Source organism: Mastomys coucha, unplaced genomic scaffold (assembly GCF_008632895.1).
Source record: "Mastomys coucha isolate ucsf_1 unplaced genomic scaffold, UCSF_Mcou_1 pScaffold15, whole genome shotgun sequence".
Lineage (NCBI taxonomy): Eukaryota > Metazoa > Chordata > Mammalia > Rodentia > Muridae > Mastomys > Mastomys coucha.
In genome coordinates this window covers 142957655-142982522 of record NW_022196897.1, presented here as the reverse complement: position 1 = coordinate 142982522, position 24868 = coordinate 142957655, and the positions used below count along the sequence as shown (strand labels likewise).

At 50.3% G+C, this 24868-nt stretch overlaps 1 protein-coding gene across 1 annotated transcript in view; it reads left to right on the top strand.

Moving 5' to 3' along the window:
• The window catches only part of Soga1 (suppressor of glucose, autophagy associated 1), a 71064-nt gene that overhangs the window by 12534 nt on the left and 33662 nt on the right, over positions 1-24868 (top strand). The window contains exons 2-3 of the mRNA XM_031372536.1: positions 7931-8155; positions 14141-14299. Coding sequence (XP_031228396.1) covers positions 7931-8155; positions 14141-14299 — 384 coding nt within the window. The remainder of the gene's footprint in view (positions 1-7930; positions 8156-14140; positions 14300-24868) is intronic.

The following is a 24868-nucleotide window of genomic DNA, read 5'->3' as shown; positions in this document are numbered from 1 at the left end:
AAAAAAAAAAAAAAAGGAAAGAAAAATTATTAGAAGAGTTCATTGTTCAACCAAATTTCCTCTACAATCAAAGCCCTTCCCTTACCATTGGTCTCTTCTCTGTCCCACAACTTCACCCATCCACAGTGTCACATGCATGGCACCCCACAGCATCTCCAGTGGCTGGCTTCTTTCATGGAGTCAGAGCCCGACTGCTCCAGGCTTCCAGAACCCCCCCCACCCTTTGACCCCCACTGCTGCTGGTGTTACATGGAGGGGTCACAGCGTAGCCATTTGCCAGTCAGGAGACACATGGGCTATCCCCAGGTCTTGATAATTATAAAATGAGGAACATTTAAACAGTTTTAATCACATTTTAAGTATTGAAAAAAAATCATGGGCTGGAGAGATGGCTCAGCGGTTAATAGCACTGATTGCTCTTCCAGAGGTCCTGAGTTCAATTCCCAGCAACCACATGGTGGCTCACAACCATCTGTAACAGAATCTGATGCCCTTTTCTGGTGTACACTCACATACATAAAATAAGTAAATAATTCTTTTAAAAAAATCACTCTTTGGGAGCTGTGGTACAGAGCAAGCACTAATCTGCAAAATACTGAGTTCAATCCCCGGTGCTGGAGAAGTAATGGAGGGAGAGGGAGGAGGGGAGGGAGAATCACTGTATGCCTTGTACTAAGTTAGGAGTAGCTTATTGAGGTGAAGGGAGGGCACCCATGACAAGAACTTGGGCCTGGCCACCAGGCCTACTGCAGGCACTCATTGAGTGTTCAAACACCCAGATGTGCCCAAGGTAGTCGGTGTTTCTGAGGTAAAAAGTTAGAAGGCATGGATGAAGCAGGAGGCCTAGGTGTGCAGTTTGTGGGCTCACTGCGCCAGGCTATCAGTTCCCAGCTTCTGACCCCACCTGGGCATAGCTGGGATCTCAGATGTAGGCTTCCAGGGTGGCACTGGGAGCTAATCTCGGTTGGGAGGGAGTTGAGGGTCTCCACCTTGTCTTCAGGTCTCCTCTTGTCTTCAGGAACCTTATGTCCCCTTGGCTCTGTCTGTGAGTTGGGGCTGTCTCTAGGGTCAGACCACCCACTGCCACTTGCAAAGGGATGTCATGTTAAGCCCCTTTTATTTCCCATAGGCCAGATCTATCATGCACATAGTTTGTACTCCTGTACAAGGAAGGACTCCACCAAACCCATTCCCCGCTGTGTTCTCACGGACAGTCAGTCATCTCACATCCATGTAGGAGTCACAGAATCGATCCTTGGATATGAAGTCAGGGCTAGCCAGGAAGTTCCAGCCATCTACCTGTCTCCATGCCTGGCTTTTCCCATGGGTGCTGGAGATCTGATCTCAGGTCCGAGTGCTTGCACAGCGAGCGCTTTGCCCATCCAGCCATCTCCCCAGCGCTGTTTGATGCTCTGAGCTATCAGGGGCTGGGGTAATAACCCAGGCTTTGCAGATCATAGTGCTCCCAAGAGAACAGAGGCTCTGGCATGGTATTCTATGTGTGGACCATATTAAACCTCTGCTGAAGTCCTAAGGATAATGTCTTTCAGTGTTAACATCCAAATCCAAGGAGGTTCAAGCTAGATTGAAACAGTTACTAAAGTATGCTACAACTATGATATGATTATGTTTGTTAACTCTTGGATTCTGATAGGTACTTTAACTACTCTAATTTCAAGGTACTGATGAGTATAAACAATATTTTAACATCTTTGGGGCAACCATTATAGGATATGAAAATATTAGCAATTTCTTTGGTGTATCCAAGTCTTGGGTACTTCTGATACATCCTCACTTTGTTCTTGAGACCACAATGGAAAGAGATGTGAATTTCAAGAGGTTATTGCAAATAAAGGTGTGACTTTGTTGAGGAGCCACACAGAGGCGGGGACCTGAGGGAAGCATTCTCTCCAGGGCTCTGCCTGTCTGGGTGGGCTCAGTGGGGCCCGTTCCCTGTGATGGACATAGCTCTCTCTGTAGACCGGATTCCTAGCCTGCCTTGCTTTCTGCAAGGACCCATGAGATGATTCACCAGGAATGTCTGTATAAACTGTGGAGTCTCTCGCTACTCTGCAAGCCTATTATTAGCAGTATTGTGAGTTCATGTTGGGTCCTCCAGCCAGCCTGAACCTAGAGACTCTTCGGGACAATCTCCCAGGAGTCCTGGGAACTGGTCATCCCTGAAAGGTTGCTTCCTGCCGGCGACCCTTGGGCACACTATGAACAGAGAGGCACTTCACATGTAGGACATGTGTGGAAAGCTGGTAGCTCCCTGGGCACGTAGACCTTTCTGTCCTCCTGTGGTGGCACTGGGATCAGCCTGGGCTCTACCTGCCCTTTCACGAAAGCCCTAGATGTGGGGTCAAAAAGACAGAAGACTCCAGGCTATGGAGAGAGACCAGGCAGGCCAATAGCCTTTCTCATTTGTTCACACCTGCTCATGGTACCTGTTGCATTCCACATCCTAGGGATGTTGGGGACCAGAAGTGGGTGAGACTCAGCCTTACCCTGCCCTTCCTCAGGCAGTTAGAGGTAGAAAGATGAGGAACAAGCAAATACAATCGTAAGTCATTACAGTCAGGGATGATGCAGTTCAGGTTGTAGGTTCTGAATCAGATGGTGGGGAAAGGAATGTTCTGGAAAGATGTGAGAGCTGGGAGTTAGCATGGTGAAGGTCAGTAGAGCATAGCAAACAGCCTGAGTAAAGCTGGAAGAATGCAGTTAGCATGCCCTGGCCTAGGGCCACTTGCCTTGTATGGAATCCAGCTTTACCCCTCCCTAGCTTGAACAACTCTGGGAAACTTCTGAGCCTCAGATGCCCCCCTCTGCAAAATGGGAGCATTTTCAGTGCCTCTCACAGGGTTAGGAAGGGATTTAGCAGTCAGAAGTGCATGGATGGGCCTGTGTTTGTGAGCCTCGCTGTGGTCCTAGCATATCTGGGTGCAGGTGCAAGACAGAATAGGGAACAGATTTGGGCATGACAAGAGGTCAAAGGTCAGGGGCTTGGACCTGAAGCAGAAGCTAGTGGAATGAGCCTGAAAGCCACCTGCTTTTATTCAGACTTCCTTTAATCTACAATAGACATTGCCTTCCAAACAGAGCCAAGAAACCTTGAAAAGGGAGGATCATGCCAGGATGCACTGTCCCTAGACCCTGCCCTCCCTTCCAAACCCCTGCCTGCATCCTGGGCTTAGATGTTGTCCCCTTCAAAGGACAGAGAGCAGCAGGAAATCAGAGCCTGGTGGGACTGCTTGACACCTTTCTTCAGCATCTTTAGGGTTGATAACAGTCCAAGGGTCTAGTCCCTTTCAGGGTGTGGGGTTGAGAATTGGGGTTCCTCAGACCCCAAGGTGGGCACTGCACAGTACAGCCTTTTACATCTGAAGTAGAGGGTGAGATTTGGAGTGCCCCCATATTGGGAAGGAGAGACCCCAGAACCTTGTTTGATTGATTTCCTCTTTCTTGATGTCTTATAGAAGAGTTTAAGAGTTGGCATCTCTGTGGGCCTCTGTACTGTCTGTGAAGAACCCAGGAGGCCTGTGTCTCAGCTCTCTCCAGCTGGACCTGCCACCCCAGAGCCTCTGAAGGGGAAACCCTGACTGCAGGGCTCAGGTGCCCAGAAGATCTCTGGGCTGGGTATGGACTCGGAGCCTCTGGCTTTCCCTGCCCCCATCTCAGACCCAGACACCCAGAGTCTCTGCCTAAGCTCTACAGCATCCAGCCCACATGGGCTACAAGCCTGCTTTTGTCAACTCAGCCGTGCCAGGAGGGGCTGGTGGGTGTTTTGTCTGCAGCTGGGGCAAGCCCCCAGAGGCCTCAGCCCCGCAAGCCCCCACAGATAGAGAGTTGGCATGCCCACAACAGCCTGCACTGTGGTGAAGGCAGTTCCCCCAAGAGACAGCTGTCGGGGATAGTCATTCACTCACTTCTTCCCTGGACGCCTGTGTCAGGCTCAGAGCCAGGGACTTGTGCTGTGAGATGGGGCTCTTGTCTTCTGTGGGGAGGAAAGTGGAAAGGAAATTCCTTGCCTCAGAATCACTTGGGGAACCCACCCCCAAAGTTTCTGACTTAGTAGGTCTGGATTGGGAATATGAGCGGTTTGCCTAGCCCTGGGGTAGAACCACACCCCTGAGCATGTTTGGTAGACACTACCAGTGAGCTGTACCTTTCTGGAGAGCACTGTCATTCAGAACCAGGTAGAGAAATTGTGATTGATGTTTTCTGTATTTTTCACAACTTTCTGATTGACCGTGGACTACTTTCACAAAAGCCCGTTACTTAAAATATGGAGGGACGTCACCTCCTGTGATCTTTATGGAGGGACATCGCCTCCTGTGGTCTGTATGGAAGGACATCTCCTGTGATCTCAATGGCACACATCTGTTCATGAGTCTCAGCAGCTGAGCTTGATTGAGTGCCTGTGTTCCCCCTTGACTCATTCTGACCTAGAGTCACTTGGGCCCTCACATCTTCCCAGTCACTGTGTTCTGTCAGAATAACAGGGTAACATGTGAGCTGCTCGTGGATGGCAAGGCCCTGCAGCCTGGGCCATGGATGTAGCTGTCTGCCTTCACTTCCTGCTCCTTCCCTTCCCTGCCAGCTGGTGCATGGGCTCCTCACTTCCCCATCCTCCCACTGACGGTCTCACTTCCTCCCCATCCGCTCTGGTCTGCCCGTTTGGCATGGTGTGGGGTGGTGAATCTGGGTACTTTGAGATGACTGCCCCTCTGCAGCCAGTAGGCAAAGTCACCCACTCTGGGGTTGCTGGTGAACATACCCTCAGGACATAGTCTGGTGCTTCGTAGGGATAGTTGGATCAGTTGTGAGTGGAGGGAGACAGCATGTGGTGGGGTGGAGCCGCCGATTTGTCACTTCTGTCTTCCTTTCCTGGGTTCTGAGAAATAGTTCCAGAAGCTAGGCAGATGGATGGGAGGGCCCCCTGGGGTGTGCTGTGGCCTGGATAATTTGGCTTCTTACCTGTCCATCAATCCAGCAGGCCACACCCCTTCCCCCCACAGGGAGCCATTGCAGCCAGGCCATAGTCTGGTCCCACTGCTATGTGGACCCACAGCCTGTGCTTGGTCCAGTGGCAGCTGGCAAGCAGGTGTGAGGAGAGGTCTCCTGTTTCCTCTTCCAGACTGTCAGACCCCTGGGGTGAGCAAAGGGTGTGGGGAGCAGAGGGGATCCCACCCCTCCCTCTCCCCTTTATTCTCATCTTCTGTAGGGGACTCCAGCCCTCCAGATCCAGTCTCCTCTCTAGAGTGGTCTTTCTGTTCAGGGTCTCTCTGCTTCCATCAGTGCCAACCTGGTGAGCTTCTCCTGGGGGCAGAGCCTTCCGTCAGGGCCTCATCTCTGATGACTCAGTTTCCCTTTGGTGTGCAGTCTTGTTCGAGCTAACAGTAGATATTATTCATGTTTGTGACTCAGTTTCTACATTTCTTATGAGACACAATTATGTGTTTCTTCTGCGAGGCGTCCACATTCTCCTCCATGTAGTGTCTGGGAGTCACATCCCATCTTTCAAGGTGAAAAGTCTCTCTTATTCTCTCTTCATTAGCTAGGCATGTTTTTGTTCATTCAGTTAGTACTCATTGGGAGTCTGCAAGAGGCTAAGCGGGTGCTGGGTGTGGGGGACAGGCAGGTAGGGTGACCTTCAGGTTCCCACAGTCACTAGGAGAGCAACTGTTAAACACTTTCAGATGAGCTGAGTGAGGTGAGGGCTAATGGGAGCTGTGACAGAGGTGGCAGTAGTTGGGCTTCCTGAGCGAGCGAGGTCACCAGTCAGACCCTCCACAGAAAGCTCAAACAGACCTTCCAGGCCTGCATGGCTGATCCCTCTATTTCACCAGCCTTTGTTTTTTTATTTGTTTTGTTATTGTTCTTTTCTGTTTGGGTTTTGAACAGTCCCACGTAGATGAAGCTGGTTTTGAAATCATGATGTTCCTAATTCCATATCCCCATGTCTGACTCTTGCTCAAATTTTCCAACAAAGGCAAACAAACAACATTTTTTTTTAGATAGTAGTCCCACTATGTATAAGACTTGACTGGCACGCAGCTTTCTATATAGACCAGACTGGCCTGGTTTGAGATCAGGTCACTCTGCTCTGAGATCTTGCCTTTCTGCCTCTGCCTCTTTTCAAATGCTGGGATTAAAGGTGTGCACCATTATTAAATAAATATACTTTTGATTTAAAAAAAGTTTTTTTTGAGATAGAGTTTCTCTGTATAGCCCTCTCTGTCCTGGAAATTACTCTGTAGACCAGGCTAACCTTGAACTCAGAGATCCTCCTGCCTCTGCCTCTTGAGTGCTGGGATCAAAGGCGTGCACCACACTACCTGACAAATATACTTTTAAAATGACATTTATTTGTATATGTGTGTGCCACAGAACACATGAGGAGATCAGAGGACAGCTTACAGAAGTTGATTCTCTCCTCTCTTCTACCACGTGGGTCCTGAGGACCAAACTCAGGCACTAGGCTTGGTGGCCAACACCCTGATCCATCTTACCTCTCCCCTTGATGTATCTTTTTTCCCCAGCTGAGACAAGACCTTACTAGGTATCCCTGGCTATCTTGGAACTTACTCTGTAGTCCAGGCTATCCTGGAATTCACAGACATCTGCTTGCCTCTGCCTCCCAAGTGCTGGGATTAAAGGCATGCACCATTACACTCAACCTCTTGGTGTGTCTGGATACATTGAGTTCTTTTCTACTTCTGAGCCTTGGTACACACTGTTCCCTCTTCCTGGAACTCTTGTGGATGCTGCTTCTTGCCTTGGCTTACATGTCCCTTCTTTAGAGATGGTCTCCTTGACCGTGTCCCCTAAGAGCCCCTACCTCACTGCCATATCTCCCACATTGCTGCACACTGCCTTCTAGCGCACATTGTTACTTTGTTTCTTTTGCCTCCCTGATACTGAACAGTATCTGAATTTGCTTTTTTGTTTACTTTGCTTTCCAAACAAGGCTGTGCGCTAATACCCTTCCCTGGTTTTGTGTGCTACACAGTGCCGATTATGTAGCAGACACTCGTGAATGTTTGTGGAGTGGATCCCTGGTTTATGTTTCCCATTGCTTCTGCAACAAGCCTCTGCTGTTCCCTCTGTCACTGTAACAAAATGCGGAAGACAGAGAAGGAAGGCTGTATTTTCTATGGAGGAAGCCTGTGTTTTCTGTGCTTTTGGAGGCCTCCGTTCAAGGTCATTTTGTGCCTCGTGTGACACAGAGTATCAAGGCAGGGAGAGCATGGCCCAGGAGGCTGTTCACCTCATGGTGAGCAGGAAGCAAGGCACAGGGTATCAGTAGCCTTTCAAGGGCCTTATCCAAAGATGTCTCCCTCGCCTCCTAAAAATGGTCCACCGCTTCCCAGTAGAGCCATGAGGAATACTGAGCAAGTGACTTTGGGGGGCTTTTAGATCCAAATCATAACCGTGGTGTGGCTGTAGATTATCTTCCAGGTCTTTGAGACTCAAGTCCTGATGGGTCGCATGTCTGCTGAGGGTTCTAGGACAAGCAGCATCCTCTCCTGGGCCTTTTGCCCCTGTGGACGGGTCACACTTGTGGAGGCCACCTGTACTCCTTGGCTGGTGGCCCTTCGTCTACCTGCGTAGCCTGTCTGTCTGTCTTCCCTCTGTTTCTCTCTCACATTGCTCACTCACACTAGCTTCTCTCTCATGCTTCACCCAGATCATCAAGAATAATACTCCTGTCTAGAGACCCTTCTCTTAGTCTCATTTGCAAAGCCCCCTTTGCCGTCGAAGGCATATATTTGAGGTCCCCGGAATTTAGCTGTGGCTGTCTTTGGGTGGGCGTGTTCAGCCTATAACCCCAAACACCCAGGTTGGTTTGCTGAGTGTGGCCAGCATTCAAGTACCCTGGCTACTGCCATGGCATCTGGGGGTCTGACGATTTCTTTTCACTCTGCAGGATGAAATTGAGGAGCTACGGGCTGAGATGCTGGAGATGCGGGATGTCTATATGGAGGAAGACGTGTACCAGCTGCAGGAGTTGCGGCAGCAGCTGGACCAAGCCAGCAAGACCTGTCGCATCCTGCAGTACCGACTGCGTAAGGCTGAGCGCCGCAGCCTCCGCGCTGCCCAGACAGGCCAGGTTGACGGTGAACTCATCCGTGGTCTGGAACAGGACGTCAAGGTCAGTCTGGGGTCTCCACCAACCTTCAGAGGTGCCCTTGTTGGGTGGTTGGATCATAAACCCCATTGGGGATCCAGGTTAGACCTGTGGCTTACTGCTTGCCATGAGCAAATTATCCTGCGTCTCTGTGCCTCAGTTTACCCATCTTCAAAGTGGGGGCGCCAGGTGGATCAGCAGGTCCTCCAAGTAGGATATCCAGAAAATGGTATGACAAGAACTCTCCTGAAGCAGCAAGAGCCTGTTAATTGTGTGTCTGCCTTGTATGTGGCTTTAGCCTTTGAGTAGCCCCTACTTGTGGTCTGTGCTCAGCTCCACAGACTTCTTATGGATGGACTGCAGCTGAACCAGGATGGTTCCGTGCTGGGTCCCAGTATACCTGGGTTTTGGGGTTTTGATCAAGTCCTCTATGTTTCTATTTCTTCATCTGCAAAATGGATATAAGGACATACAATCCAGGATATTGAAACCCTGGCTAAGACACCAAAGGGACTGACAGTGACTAGCTATAACTGCATCAGTTTTCCAGAGGAGGGTGCTGGGCCCCAGAAGAAAGATTCGCCTATCCAGGGTCAAGAAGGCAGGCTTTCCACCTCACAGACCTCACTGTGGAACCCTGCGGCTCCTCTGCCCATGGAGCAAAGGGGAATGGCCCTGCTCAGACAGGTCAGGGATGGAGAAGGCCCCACTGCCAGCCTCACATAAGCCCCCAAAATATGGGGACCCTGAACCAGCCTCTCCAGTGTGAACAAGAAACCGAGAGTGCTGTGACAGAACTGGGAGGAGCCTAGGAGTTCTGCAGGTAGCCCAAGGGAGAAGAGGGCATAAGCCTGGGATGATCCAGGACTCTCAATGGCCCCGAGGGCAGACAGGTGCTGAGCCAGCCACACACGCCCTGAGAAACCAGCCCTGCAAGGCATTCAGAAAGGACACCGCTCATTCTGTGACCCGCGTTGATTTAGGAAGACAGCAACCCCGTGCAAGTCTGGGTACCTGTGTGGAGCCAGTTTCTTGACTACACACCAAAAAACAAAAACATAAACAAAGTACGAGTTAAAAAAAACAACCCTCGGTTCTCTCGGTAGGAGACGGAGCAGGGAGGGAAAGAACGGAGACGTTCAGGCACATCTGCGGTTGGGCCCAGGTCTTTGAGGATTTCTCGGAGGGACCCTAGTAGACAAGCCAACTGAGAAGAGAGGGTGGAGAGCGGGCTGGTGGGCGGGGCCAGAGCAGCTGGGGTGGGGGTGGGGCTCAGCCCTCCAGGAGGAGGGGAAGAGCCCCTTCTGTTGGGATTTGAACTAGCCAATCAGCATTTCCGTGCTTCTCCTGCCCACCCCCGCAGCTGCAGCGCTGAGCTCATGTTCTGGCTCAGCCTTAGCTAGCTAGCCTCACAGCTTTGCCATCACCCTTAGTCCCAGTGTGCTGGGAATGTTAGAGGCAATTATGGAGGTCCTCAGAATGCTAACTTCCCTGGCTTCCCCTGGGCAGGCTGAGGAACCAGGTGGAAAGGGACTGGGAGGGATATGCCTAGGGATTCCTCGCCTGCTCAGCAGGCTCCTTGGCCCTGTGCCCTGCAGGGCTTTTGAGCTCCGGTGGTTTTATTGAACTGGTGTATGATTAGTGAGATCCCCGACTGCCACCCCAGAGCAACCATCCCCGGCTCTTTTTGCTGGTCCACACAGTTAACAAGATCTGCGACCCTCAGCAGGGAGCCTGCCTAGCACGAGGATAGTCCGATCCTGTTCCTGCTGTGGAACATGGAGATACGTTTAGTATCCTATAGAGACTTTTATGAGTATAAGATGAAATTACAAAATAGAGTCCTGTGTGTTAGGTGTGGCACCAGTCAGCGGAGCACGTGATGGGAGGGGGCCACGGCTGGAGGACTCTTGGATCCACTGCTTTTCTTGTAGAAAGCCAGAACATGTTTGTAATATGTACCCCATCCTTATATAAGGACACTCTGGCCTTGGCTCTGTGACCTGCATCGCTCCTCCCTTAGAGCCTCGGTTTCACTCTGTGTCGAATGGGGTGACATACCCATCGTGTGATTTTTGAGTTTGGTCACATATGCCTGGCCTGGAGTGCTGCTTATGGTTTTCTTCTTTCTTCTTGAAGATCAGAGCCACAGGGACATACTTCTGCAATCCCAGGTTCAGAGCCCAGAGGCTGATCTCCCCAGGGGCTGGGGGCCACCCACTGCTGGTGATTTGGCAGGGACCAGCACTGTAAGCAGTGACCTCATGGCTGAGCACATTTGTGCTGTGGGCATTTGCTGTGTGTCGGAGGCTGCCTCTCCTCTCTTTGTCTCCTGGCCCTCTCCTCTGGGTGTAACTGCTGGGCTCAATGGGACAGGCACATGGGGCCCTTCAGGCTCTTTGGACATAGAAAACCATGTTGGGACTTGCTATGGACGGTCCATTTTTTTGTTTGTTTGTTTGTTTGTTTTGAGACAGGGTTTCTCTTAGTAGCCCTGGCTGTCCTGGAACTCACTCTGCAGACCAGACTGGCCCCGAACTCAGAAATCCGCCTGCCTCTGCCTCCCAAGTGCTGGGTTGAAAGGCATGCACCACCGCCGCCCGGCTGGACAGTCCATTTTTAATTGTTGTATTCCTTCAGGCTTTCCCCTACTACAGCATCAGCTTCAGAGTTGACCTGTGCTTGGTACCTTCCTAATCGTGTGACCTTGGGAAACCACCCTTTCCTTTCTGGGATTTAAAGTGGTCATAAAATATAATAAAGGGTGAGCAAAGCCTGTGGTTATAGCCTGGGGAGGACCTAACTGATTCTATAAGTGACTCATGAGAGCCCAACGCCCTAGGACCGCTGGAAATCTGGGCCTGGACATGGGAGGTGATACACTTTCTTTCCTGACTCTCATGGAGACCTCAAAGCACTCAGTGCAGGAATCTAAGCTTGTGGGTGCTTCTGTTTGGAGTGCTGCAGTTTCCCAGGGGATGGGTGCTTTCTTAACATGCAGCCCTGGGTACAGGGAATCCATGGAGAAGGGAGAGGATCCAGGAACTCTGAGGGTGACCAGATGGACTTCCTAGGTAGGCCATGGTGTCGACAGAGCACTTCCTACCCAGGTGGAAGCATGTTTGGGAGAGGACCTTTGACCCCAGTGACCTCTTTGGCCTTCTACCTTGCTAGGGCAGGCTCAGCTCCTACGTATATTCCGCAGCCACTCTTTTTTCAGGTCTTGATTTGTTTGTTCACCCAACAGGCATTTTTTAGGCATTCAGTTGTGTGGTGAGCCTGACTGCTGCTGGGACACAAGTGTGAATGAATCCAGATAGGCATGGCCCTGGTCTCTGTGGCTCACCACTTCCACCCCAGTACCAAGGCGAGATGAATGAATGAATGAATAAATGAATTGAGTGGAATGTAGTGTTGGTGAGGTTAGGGCTTCCTGAGTGACCTGATAGCCCCAAATTGGAAACTATAGCCTTAAAGCCTGGGCTAAGGTGAATAAAACCAATACCAAGAGGCAAAGCAGTAATCTAAGGAATGCATTAAAAATCCTTTTGTGAGCCGGGCTGTGGTGGCGCAAGCCTTTAATCCCAGCACTTGGGAGGCAGAGGCAGGTGGATTTCTGAGTTCCAGGCCAGCTAGGTCTACAGAGTGAGTTCCAGGACAGCCAGGACTACACAGAGAAACCCTGTCTCGAAAAACCAAACCAAAAAAAAAAAAAAATCCTTTTGTGGCTCAGCGGACAGTGTTGTCTAGCAGACGCGAAGCCCTAGAGTTGGTCTTCAGCACCGCATAGACTCTGCAAGATGGCACAAGATGAGCATAGCACTTGGGAGGCAGAGACAGGAAGATCAGAAGATCAAGGCCATCCAGTAGCAAGCTCAAGGATACCCTGGGGAGGAAAAAAAAATTGTGTCCCTGGAGATGTAGTTGAGAGGGAGACTGCTTGCCTAGTGTACACAAAAGTTCAACCATTCCCAGCACAGCCTAAAAGTCAAAATCCTTGTGTAGATGGCTCTTTGACCTTGTGCATTTGAGCTGTACTGCGAGCTCTTAAATATTTTACACAATCAAAAATAGGTCAAGAAACTAGGAAATAAATACAACTTCTGTAGTACACTAAATAGGCTGAATTATTTAAAAATAATAGTAAATAAGAAGCCTTGTATTTTTTGAGCACTTTCTGGATTCCAGCCACCACTCAAGCACCAGCGATGGCATTGCTCCCTCTAGCAGCCGCAGGAACAGCGTATCTACCCATGTACTGCTGGCCAGACTCAGATTCCAGATGTTCAGAGTTCTGGCACTGGGTTTAAATCGAGTTTTCTTCTCTTCAAAATCTTTTTTTGCTATCGAAGGGTAGGGAAGGCTTTGTGGTCCACAGTGGTACAGGGGGTGGGGCTTGTGGGCCTCCGTCTGGCATCCTCAGAGATCTCCAGGCTGGAGGGGGCAGTGGGCTGAGGAGAGAGGAGAGCTGTGCCCAGTTTCCTCTCAACTGTTATTTTTCCTGGCCTTCCCTGCACACTGCCAAAGGGGTCTGTGCTGAGTTGGGCTTGGGCCCAGGCAGAGGGCAGAGCCAGGGAGGGCCTCTTCCCTTCCAGGGGGAGGAGGCACATGGTCATTTCCGACATTGGCAGCCTTGGGTGCTGGGTTGTCTGTGCCACACAGGTCTTGAGGAGCAGGCTTACAGGCTCCTCAGGGGCTCTGGCTATGCTGGCTCCTCCAAACCCTAGGGAGTCCTAGCCCAGCCCAGGCATGTTCGCTGTGTGTGACCCTGAGAAAGCCACTTCGGCTCTGACCTTCAGTACAGCTTAGAGTCTAGTAGGTAGGTGTTAGCAGGACCTCAGCTTACCTGAGGAGTGGCACCTACTTGCATATACCAGGTCAGGGAGGCTTCCTTCACCCCACTTCAGTTACCCTGCCTTCCCACACCCAGCAGCAGGGCCAGCACGGAGGGAATCCTCCAGATTTTGGGGTGCTTTCCTGCTGAGCCTGGACCAGGGGTTGGAGACTGCGTTCTGTTAGTTGCATCTAAGGGATGACTTGGACACTTGCCCAGCCTTTGTCATTCTAGTATGTTCTTTTATCCCAGAACAGGCCTCAGGGTCACTGTGACCTCCAGCAAATCATGCCTCTCTCTGGACATCAGTTCCCGGGAGCAGCAGCCACGAGTCACCAGACACTCACTGTGGCAGGCACTGGGTGAAGGCTTTATAAGCAATAGCTGATGTGATCCTGCTGTTAGCTATTGTCCTTCTACTGCTGGGCCCATTTTACACGTCAAGAACACTGAGGCACAAGGCCAGGAAATGACTTGCTGAGCTCGGATCACATGCTGCCCGTTTTGTGCTGGACTTCCAAACCAGTTCTCTTCCCTTTCTGGCTCTTGTGAAGACAAGGCTGGAAGTATTGCTTAGTGGTCGAGCGAGTGATTGCCAGAGAGAAGCAAGGCTGGGCTCGGTCCCAGCACAGCTCTGGCTGAGGGTAAAGGCCCCTTTATGAATCGGACAAGGGGCTGGAGAGATGGCTCAGTGGTTAGCAGCACTGACTGCTCTTCCAGAGGTCCTAAGTTCAATTCCCAGCAACCACATGGTGGCTCACAACCACCTGTAATGAGAGCTGACGCCCTCTTCTGGTGCGTCTGAAGACAGCTACAGTGAATTATGCCGGAGCTATCGGGGCTGGAGGGAGCGGGGCCGGCAGAGGTCCTGAGTTCCCAGCAGCCACACATATGATAGCTCACGGCCACCTGTACAACCATAAATAAAATAATAAAATAAATAAATAAAAAGAATAGAACAAGATATTCACAGCTTTTGAAGGCAACATATTGGGAGCTGGGGCGCCTGGGTTTGAGTCTGTTAATCCCTAGATTCATGGCTCTTGGTGAGTCTTAGGACTTCTCTGCTGAGTGAGGGTGAAGAGGGGAGGTGTAACTGAGGTGGGATGCTTACGGAGACTTGAGGTGTGTCCTTCAGCTTGAACATGCTCCTTCTCTCTCCCACCCTGGCTCAGGTCTCTAAGGACATCTCCATGCGGCTTCACAAGGAGCTGGAGGTGGTGGAGAAGAAGCGGATGAGGCTGGAGGAGGAGAACGAGGGGCTCCGACAGAGGCTCATTGAGACCGAGCTGGCCAAGCAGGTGCTACAGACGGAGTTGGATCGTCCCAGAGAGGTGAGGGCTGCAGCCCAGCTCTGGCCGGTGCGATGCATATCCCTGCCTGGTTGCTTGTGGACTGAGACGGGTACCCTTGTGCCATGACAGCGCTGTTCATCCACCCACCCTTCCAGCATGCATCTGCTGAGCACTTAATCTGTACTCGATCCTGGTCACCCTCTCTGGGATTAACTGAGGCTATGTGCAGCAATGCCCAGCATGGGCCTGGCTCTGTGCCTCAGTTTCCTTCTCTATAAGGTTTGGCAGTTGTTCCCTGGTCACTGATAGGGCCACTGGCTAGCTCATATGAAGATGTTTGAGGGACTAGTGTGCTGTGGTCACTTGGTTTAAGAAGGATGCTAGGCGCCAGGCAGTGGTGGGGCACGCCTTTAATCCCAGCATTTAAGGGGCAGAGGCGGGCGGATCTCAGAGTTGGAGGACAGCCTGGTCTACAGAGTGAGTTCCAGGATAACCAGGGATACACAGAGAAACCCTGTCTCGAAAAACCAAAACCAAAAAAAAAAAAAAAAAAAGAAGAAGAAGAAGGATGCTAGGCTTGGGTCTCCCACTTTTTTGTCTCTGAATTTGACTTCCAGATCCCATGTCCCCAGTGGCGGTTGAGGTCAGCCCCTCCTCCTGCTGTAACCTTTTCCAGCTGTGTGTTGGGCTCGAGTAAGGACAGTTTATCTCAGAAACCTCCACAAAGGCCCAACAAAGCTGTGGACATCCCTGTGGTCCCAGCAGACAGCATCCGTCCAGGAAGAGTGAGGCAGGTTCTCAAGGTCGTGCAGGCCGCAGGGGACCTCACAGTGGAAACCATCAGCCCGGGTGATGCTTAAAGCCCGGGTAACTCCCGATTCCTGATGGGGTCAGCAGGCAGTCCAAACACTAGGTGGCCTCTGGCTCCAGAGGCATAGCTGGCCCTCAGCTGGTTGGCTGCTCATGAGGCATTCCAGGCTGTACATTCTTCTGAGGCACCCACCTGCTTCCCAAGAGGCCCAGCATGCCAGAAGTTCAGAACTGAGACATCACAGTTCCCAGGGCAGAGCCGTCCTTTGGCTGTCCTTCCCACTGGGCACATTGGTGCTATGGGCCAGTGCCACATAGGCTGGAGAGGAAGGAGCTGCCCCGTAGGCTGCTGTGGAGTTGGGTGGGAAGGTTCCTGCTGGCTGCCTGTGCACTGGGGGACATCACACATGGTCTTGTCGCTTTTGTCTCTGATGGTGAAAAGAAGGGGCATTACAAAGCCCGTTCTTCTTGCACAGGTGGGGAAACTGAGGCACTCAGCTGCAGCCTTGTTGAGTTTGCCCCAGCCTTTCCTCAGCAGAGACATGTCTGAAGCCACTTCCCCCTCCAAGTCCCGGCTCTGTCCTCTGTGATGTCAGTATGCAAATAGTACCAGCTTACAAGGCTGTTTAGGATTACTAAGACTTTTGTAGGATGCCTGGCACATGGGAAGCCTTGGGTTCAAGCCTTAGGGCCAAAAAGCAAAGGGTCAGTATTGTAACGTTCCCTTTATCTGAGATCCCCCAGGCTAGTGAGATTCATAAGACAAGGAGCAGAGCTGCTGGGTGGGGGAAGAGGGAGCGAGGCTCACTGAGGGTGGGAATAGAGCTTCAGTTTGGGGTGATAAAAGGGTTTTGGAGGTAGATTGTGCCTGTGATCTAAGCAGGGTGTGTTGTTGCTACCTACTGTCCCAACACCTGGGATGCAAAAGCAAGAGACTTAGGAATTCAGGTCATTTTAGCTACATAGTGAGTTTAAGGCCACCCTGGGGTCAATGAGACCTTGTCTTCAGAAAAGGACCTGGATTCAGTCTCCAGCACCAGAAAAACAAAAATAAAGGTCAAAAATGGTAACTCTAATGTTAAATACACTTTTCACAGTAAAATAGGATGTTTAAAACGATACATTTATGTTATCTAACCTTTACCACATGTTAAAAAGTAGAAAAATGTGTACTGATATGAGAAGCTCCCCTGGGTATTCTGTAAACCAGGGAAGGAAATTATGAAGCTAGGCCTGGTGGTTGAAGGTGGGAGGTTCTAGGCCTGCCTGAGCTGCAGAGTATGTCCGTCTGTCCGTCTGTCTGTCTGTCTGTCTGTCTGTCTGTATTTGTTTATGTGTGTTTATATGTATGTGTGTGTATATGTATGTATATATGTATGTGTGTATATTTGTGTGTGTATGTGTGTGTGTGTGTGTATGTGGGGGGTGGTATATGTGTGTGCCTGCTTGTCTGACTGTGCACCATATGTATCCAGGTGCCTGCAGAGGCCAGAAGATAGCATTGGAATCCCCAGAACTTGAGCGATAGTGTTTGTAAGCTGCTCAGTGTGCGAGCTGGGACTAGAACTAGTTCTCTACAAGAGGGGCAAGTGTTCCTAACTGCTCTGAGCCATCTCTCCAGGTCCCTGGCGGTTAAATAATAAGAATGTATAGTCCCAGTAGTTGGGAGGCAGAGCCAACTGGGCTCTGTGATTTGAGGCCAGCCTGGGCTACAATGTAAGACTTCCTCAAAAACAAAAGAATAAAATAAATATGGACCAGACTGTAGCTCAGTTGGTAGAGAGAGTGCTTGCCTGGGATGAGTGGGCTCTTGGATTCAATATGCAGTTCCAAATAAAATGGGCATGGCTCCATGCATCTGTAACCCCAGCATCCAGGAGATAGAGACGTGACAATTAGAAGCTTGGGGCCGGGCGGTGGTGGCGCACACATTTGGGAGGCAGGGGCAGGTGGATTTCTGAGTTGGAGGCCAGCCTGGTCTACAGAGAAACCCTGTCTCGAAAAACCAAAAAAAAAAAAAAAAAAATTTTTTTTTTTTACAACATTTGGAAACCTTACTTCATGTATGTGTGTATATCTGTGTCTGTCTGTCCCTCTGTCTGTCTGTATCTGTGTCTGCATATGTGCTCCACTGTAGGCATATGGAGGTCAGAGGACAACTTGAAGCAGTTCGTTCTCTTCTAAACCCTGGATCCCAGGGATCCAACTGTAGTCATCAGGGTTGGTGCCTTTGTCCACTGAGCTGTCTCACCACCCCTATTCATGGAACTTTAAATGTAAATTTTAGGGTTTTTAGTAAAGCGCCCCAAATGGACCCTGACACAGAATAGGTGCTGAAGAAATCGGTTCTCACTCCTGGGAAACATGCCTGAAGCCTGATGTAACCTCCTGGTGCTTGGTGCTGGCTCCAGAGCCTGTTTGTTTGCCCTCTCTTCCTCCCCTCTCCTTCCTGACATGGTTACTATGGAGACAAGGGTCCCTCAGCACTTCTGCCAGAGCTACAGCCCCATCCTTGGGATCCGCCTTTTCCATCCTGACAGGTTGATGAGGTGATGCTGTCATCCAGCTGGGAATGGGAGCCCCTGCCCTTAGCTGGTGCTGTTGCCATGGAGATAGCTCCTGGCGAGACAGAAGGGAGGTGGCATGTCCTCACTGCTGTCTGCGGTGGCACCGTGGCCCAGCTGGGCTGCCGCTTCAGAATCTAACAGCAGCTGCCCCTTCATCCCCACTATCATCCCCCTTGTCTTCAGGCAGAAAGCCAGTGTGAGTGTGATTTGTCCTAACATAGCCGCTGTGTCTGGGTGCTTACCCTGTGCCAGGCACCGCTCCCAGCCTTGCCCATGTGCTGCCATGCTGTTTAACCCTCCGTTGTCCCTGCTTTGTAGGTACTACTTGGACATTTTAAAATCACAATTTAATTCAGAGATCAGAGAATACACCATTTTACAGTTCCGTTTCATAGGTTGGGGTGCTGTCATCAGCAGGACGGAATACCAGAAAACTCCCTTTATTCTTTTAAGTAACCCCACACCTGTTAGCATTGCTCTCCACCCCCCACCCCAACCCTCTTCTCCTAGCCCCTGGCAACTGCTGACCTGTCTTCTGTCTTTGTTGATGCATTCAATCAGGAGATTGCATTAAAATGGAATCAAGCAATTCGTGATCATTGGTGGTGGACACTAGTACTTAGAACAAGGCTCTCAGAGTTTGGGCATCGATGTTGAAGGACCTCGTTTTTTTTTCATGGCTCAGTAATAATCTATTGTGTGGTAGAGTGCCTTATATTTGATAGATATTTGAGTGGCTTCTGCTTTTCTGCTGTCATAAATAATGCTGCGATGGACATTCATGTTCAAGTTTTTGTGATTCTGTATGTGTTTCTCTTGGGTATGTACATAGGAGCAGAATTGCTGTCTATGGATGAGATGGTGTGTATGTGTGTGTGTGTGTGTATGTGTGTGTGTGTGTGTGTGTGTGTGTGTGTGTGTGTGTGTGTAGATAAGTAGGGCATTCAAACCCGGGCCCTGGTCTCCCATACTCACACTGACTCCTAACAGAGTTGCCACTCATTCCTGATTCATCAAGGGGCTTTCCTCGAACCTACATCTGTGATTCCTCCTCTGGATTTCCTCTTTGATGGGTGGGAAGAGCACCTCCAACCACTTGGGGTTGAGCCTGGTTAGCCTGCTGTGCAGTGTGTGCTGGCCCCAGTGTGTGAGCAGCAGAGGAACCCAGCCAAGGAGCCACGTAGACCTGAGCATAGAATCTTGGCTTGACTGTTTCCTTGAGAGTGACTGCCACCTTGGGCAGATGGCACAGCAGCTCACTTGCTCTGTTTACAGAAAGGGGAAATCAGTCCCTACAGCTTGGGGGTGTTGGTGGAGATTAAAGGAGGCAGGCTGGGAAGTGCTCAGCATAGAATAGGCGCTTGCTAAATACAGTGTGTACCATTACCGTTACCATCTCAACCAGCCCCTGGCTGTGGGCCTGGAGAGCCTTTGCCGCACCTCCCTCGCACAGGGGCTCTCCCCACAGAGCTGGCAGCTGAACATGGAAGGAACAGTTACACTGACAACTGTTGAGTCTCCGTACTGTTCCTGGCTTTGGGGTGGCTGTCTGCTGAGAGACCTTGCTGAGTAAGCATGACAGTCTGAGTTCAGATCTCCATAACCCACGTAAGAAGTTGGGCATGATCCCAAACAGACCTGTAACTCCAGCACTGAGAACCGGGAGGACGGCTCAGGTTTGCCCGCCTCCAGGTTCGGTGGGAAACCTTGTCTCAAAGGAGCAAGCAGGGCACCCAACATCCTGGCTTCCGTGTGTGTACAAGGGTGTGCACACACCACACCCATATATCACAATACGTACACACACGATACTATTTAAATTTTTAATTTTTTTCTCCACCCAAGTGGTGGTCTCTCTAGGGACTATATGACTTGTCTACCTGGCGTTTTGGCCATGTGGCAAGGAATATACCTTATTCTAGAGATGTCCCCCCCAACCCAGGTCCCCTTTATGGTCAGTTCTGTGCACACAGCAAGCTTGTTTCAGTGAGACTTGTATGGACAGCCCTCCACATTTGCTGAGTCAGCAGCAAGGAAGCGCAGGAGGCATTGGGGACAGAGGGGACAGAATTTAGACAGGTGTCTCCCGAACTTGGGGCGCTGCCTGGAGGCTTCTGGGGGAAGACAGACCCCAGGCTTGTGCTGGGAAGGGTTGGGCCAGGGCTTCTCAGAGGTGTCACCCAGGCTGCTCATAGTGGCTTGAGGGGTGGGGAATCTGCCTTTGGGCTAGGTCCTCTTGGACCCTATGGCTTCCTTCTCTCTGGTGTCTTGGTACACTGTCCATAGGCCTAGAGCCAGACAAAGGCTCTGACAGACCTTGGCTCCCTTGAGAGACAAGGCAGTCCCCCAGTCACCTGGCCAGCTGCCACTCCACAGAGGGAGGGTGGTCTTTGTGTTTGTAGAGCCTGCCTTGGTTTCCCTCCTAAGCTCAGAGCAGTGTAGGAGCCCAAATGGTTTCCTTGTGATGGGAGAAGGTCTGGTCCAAGGCCGAATGATTGGAACCACTGTAGTGTCGTCCCCCAAGCCAACCCCAGGCACGGCTTCGGGCTCTCCGCCTGCTTCCGTTCTGTGAGGTGGCTGCTTTAGCCTGCCTGCTGGAAAGTCTTCTCAGAGAACCTAGAGATGCACCTTGGCTACTTCCCTGCCCAAACAGTTAAAGAATGCTCTAAGCCCCAAGGAATCCTTTTGAGGCTCTTGAGATCCACCACTCTGGGATTCCTACTTGAGAGGTGAACACACACTTCCCATAGGATTTTCTGTGTATTCACACACATTATTTTTTTTTATGTATCTATGTAATGCTTCCTTAAATTTAAAAATGCAGTATAAACTTAATGAGGCAAAAATCCTCCCATAAACGCATACCTGGCATGACCCTGAGGAAGGTCCCAGCAAATTCTGGCAACACTGCCCGCCCCCGGGCAGGGAATCCGGGACCTCCTGCTTCTCTCTGTTCCTCTTTTGTGCTCTCGTAATCTTCACCCTGTGACTGGGGAATCTATTCAAAATGACAGATCTAGTTTAAACATATACAAAATAATGAAAGCCTTCCCGGGCCAGTCCCTGCTCACCTGCCTAGCCTGGGATTAGCAGTTTGCTTTGTGTTTTCCTTCTCTGTGTTTAACAATGTGCTTTTCTGTGTCTTTAAAAAATAAATAAAGATGGGCTTAGGTTGCACACGGGGTTTCTGTAATATGCAGGATCATGTTGCCGAGATATAGCCTTTTAAAATGCCCGATGCTTTTGGGTTTTCTTCAGTCTGAAGTGCTTATTTTATATATATTCACAGAATCAAGTAAGCATAGGAGAGAAAGGAGGCCTCAGGTAGCAGTATCTGTTTCAATCTTAAACACAGGGCCAAAGGTTTAGACCAAGCTCCAAAGGCATCAGTTGGCAAAGATCCCTCAGGGAGGGGAGGAGGATGGGGCAGCGTGAAGGGGCGTGGCTTTAGCTACTTGACCTATGGCTTTGCTGGTTGTTTGGTTGGTTGGTTGGTTGGTTGGTTAACTTTTGAGGAGGAGTGTTTTTGCTTATGCTTTTCGAGACAGGATTTCCCCGTGTATCCCTGGCTGACCTTGAACTCTCTCTTTAGAGCAGGCTGGCTCGATCTCAGAGATCTGCCTGCCTCTGCCTCCTGAGTGTCAGGATTAAAGGCGTGTGCCGCCACCACCCAGCGACAAATGTGCTTTGTATCAAGACTATTTTCATGTTTTGTGGGTGTTCTGGTTTTGTTTTTTGATGGGGCTTGCTATGTAGTCCAGGCTCCCCTGGACTGGAATTTGCTATGCAGACAGCTGGCCTTGAACTTGGGGCATCCTTCCTGCTTCTGTTTCCAGGTGCGGGGGTTTACAGATGTGTGCCGCTATGCTCAGCTCTCCAGTTTGGGGTTCTGAGTAACATTTTATTGAGATGTAATTCACACACTATGAAGTCTGCCTTCATCCTTTTTATTTGCAGTGCTGGGAACTGAACCCGTGCCAGCCAGATGCTCTACTATTGAGCTACATCTCTGGCCCAGGTTTGCCCTTTTAAGCTGAACAGTTAGTGGGTTGCACAGTTGTGTATACGTCCCTACTGCCTAATTCCAGGACCTTTTTGTTACACCCATAAAAACCTCACACTCATTAGCAGCCTCTTCCCATTCCCTCCCCCTCTTCCCAGCTCTGGGATACCGTTAATATATTTTCCATCTTTGAGAATTTGCGTGCCCTGGACATTTTGTGGATATGAAACCTGATGTGTGACAAACCTTTTCCTGGGGGAGACACAGCACATACATCTGTTCACTTCAGATAGGGATCCCATGATAAGCCAAGGTACGGACACCACCCTAGTTCAACCCTGTGAAACAACAGGTTTTATTGGAGTTACTTACATCAGTATGGGTGAGGGGTTTCTTACAGGAACAGAAATGACTCACAGATGGCTGCATCAGCAAGGCTCACCCAGCACGGGTGACAGCTCACAAAAGCTGGGAACCTGGAGCATACTGCACAGCCAGTAGGCAGCTCAACAGGTTAGAGCGTGTCCTTTCTCAGCAACTCTGGTCTAAGCCTCTTCCAGGCAGTTTCCAGCAGCCGGATTGTTTTCTGATTCTTCCAGGCAGGCGATCTGCTCTCAGAGTCTTTATTGTAGCTTTCCTCCTCTAAGAGTCTTTGGAATTCTGTTTCACTTCAGGTGAGAAGGACTCTCAGCTTTTATTGATTATTCTGGCAGAAAAGGAGCCTAGTGAATCTGGTGAGTTTCAGGAACTTCCTGAACCTATTTTGAGTCACCTTCCTGTGTAAGGAATTTCCTATTCCTTACACAGGGAGGAATGTTTTAAGCTGGGAGGAAATTGCTACACAACAGTGCTTGCCGAGTCAGGATGGCCTGGCCCACGTGGTGTCTGCACGGTGCCCATGCTGCCTGGGCCTCAGGACCTTGTTCCTTTCATGACTGAATAAGTTTTTACCTTGTGGACACACCATGGTTCTCTATTCCTCCTCTGGAGGCCATATTGGGTTGTAGGTTACTTCCTTCCCTTCATAGAGTGTTCCTGCTTTGTGTCAGCAACTATCATGACCCCTATTCATTCCTACTGGCTTTTTATATCATCTCATGGGTGCATATGTGATAGCTTGAACCTCTTGGGGTCCTGAGATAGCCCAGGCTCCTTGCTTCCTTCCTGGGATCAGGGGACCTTGGTAGAGCTGTGGTCACCTAAGTCATGAATTCCTCAGTGTGTGGGTTCTCCAGAATCGATGCCACAGCCAAGGCGCCACTCAACCTGTGATGGCAAACTCAGTTCTCTAAGGCCGAGTCTGACCCAGAGCAGCACCTCATCACTCCACGGGAGTCTATCTCTGAGCACTCCTGCCAGGACCTTGCCCTGGTACACCAGCTCTAGTGAAGAGGTTGTTTTGTGACCCCCTTCCCTCCTCTTTTGGTAGCCTGGTGTATTCAAACTTGTCTCCGCCTTCCTCATTTGTGTTCCCATCGTTCTCACTTACAGTGGGCAGAGAAGTTGTGAAGACACCAGACTCATCAGATGATGGTGGTACTGGGCTCTAGGCCCAGCACTGGCCGGCAGAGACAGGTGAATTTCTGAGTTCAGGCCAGCCTGATAGATAGAGTGAGTTCCAGGATGGCCAGAGCTACACAGAGAAACCCGGTCATGAGAAACCAACCAACAAAACAAAACCCCAAAGCAACCAAGAGCAACAAAATAAAAACCCCACTAGACTCAGGAAGGAATGCTGTGGCTCTCTGCCAGCCAGCCTCGCATAGTCCGAGCAGAGACGCAGCCCCGTCTCAGGAAAACAGGGTGAAATGATGGAGATGTTCTGAACATACACCTGAGGCTGTCCTCTAGTCATACACATGCACACATGCATTTATGTATGACACACACATGTGCACACACACACACACATGTGCACCCATGCAGACACGCTTACACACATGATGGAGCCGACATGCTTTCCTGGGAAGCTACTTTAAACTTCAATGGCTGAGATGTACTGCAGGCCAGTTATTCCAGAATCTTTTTCGTGGTGCTTTCTTAAATCCTCTGGGGAATTCTTCCCTGCACGCAGGCTGAAAACCACTCCACTATGCTAGCTCCATGCTGGCCCTCCCTAATCATAGATGTGTTTTCTCCTACCAAGCCTTTGGAACTCAGTCAAGAGCTATGTCAAGGATCGGCCTCAGGTTGGCTTTGTATTTGCTATAGAACTCTGGTCAAGTCCCTTCCCTTCTCTGTTTCAGCAAAACAGGACTTGCAGGGATGGAGAGACGGCTCAGCAGTTAAGAGCCCTCGCTGCTCTTCCAGAGGATCCAAGTTCAACTCCTAGCACCACCACATGGCAGCTCGCAGCCATCTGTAACTCTAGTTCCAGGAGATACAGCGCCCTCTTCTGGCTTCCATAGGCACTGCACACGTGATGCACAAAGATCCATGCAGGCAAAACACCCATACACATAAAATACAAATACATTTTAAACAAAGATTGTTTTATGTCAGTGGCTTGCCTACAAGGGTGGGGAATGAGAGGTGAGGGTTGGGGGTAAGCATGTATTTAAAGTCACCCGGGAGCATTTTCAGAAATCCAAGTGGGCAGCTCAACTCAGAAAGTTGAGAGCAACCTAACTGTGGTTTCAAACACTGCTGGTGTGATTCATCCTCTCTTGGGAGGAAGCGTTCAATGGAATCATGCGCCTAAGCAAATGACTTTTTAAACAACAAGTAACTTCAGCACTAATTATTGTAGCGTTTCCTCAAATTCCCTACCATGCGCCTTGTGCTGTTTTACACTCGTGCCAGCAACAAATGAACCTTCTTGTTTAGCGAGAGCCTCACCAATAGGATGTATTGTGAGGTGGCCCAGGGTTTTGCTTCACCAATAGGATGTATTGTGAGGTGGCCCAGGGTTTTGCTTCACCAAGAGGATGTATTGTGAGGTGGCCCAGGGTTTTTCTTCACTAATAGGGTGTGTTACGAGGTGGCCCAGGGTTTCGCTTCACCAATAGGGTGTATTGTGAGGTGGCCCAGGGTTTCGCTTCACCAATAGGATGTATTGTGAGGTGGCCCAGGGTTTCGCCTCACCAATAGGGTGTATTGTGAGGTGGCCCAGGGTTTCACCTCACCAATAGTATGTATTGTGAGGTGGCCCAGGGTTTCACCTCACCAATAGGGTGTATTGTGAGGTGGCCCAGGGTTTCACCTCACCAATAGGATGTATTGTGAGGT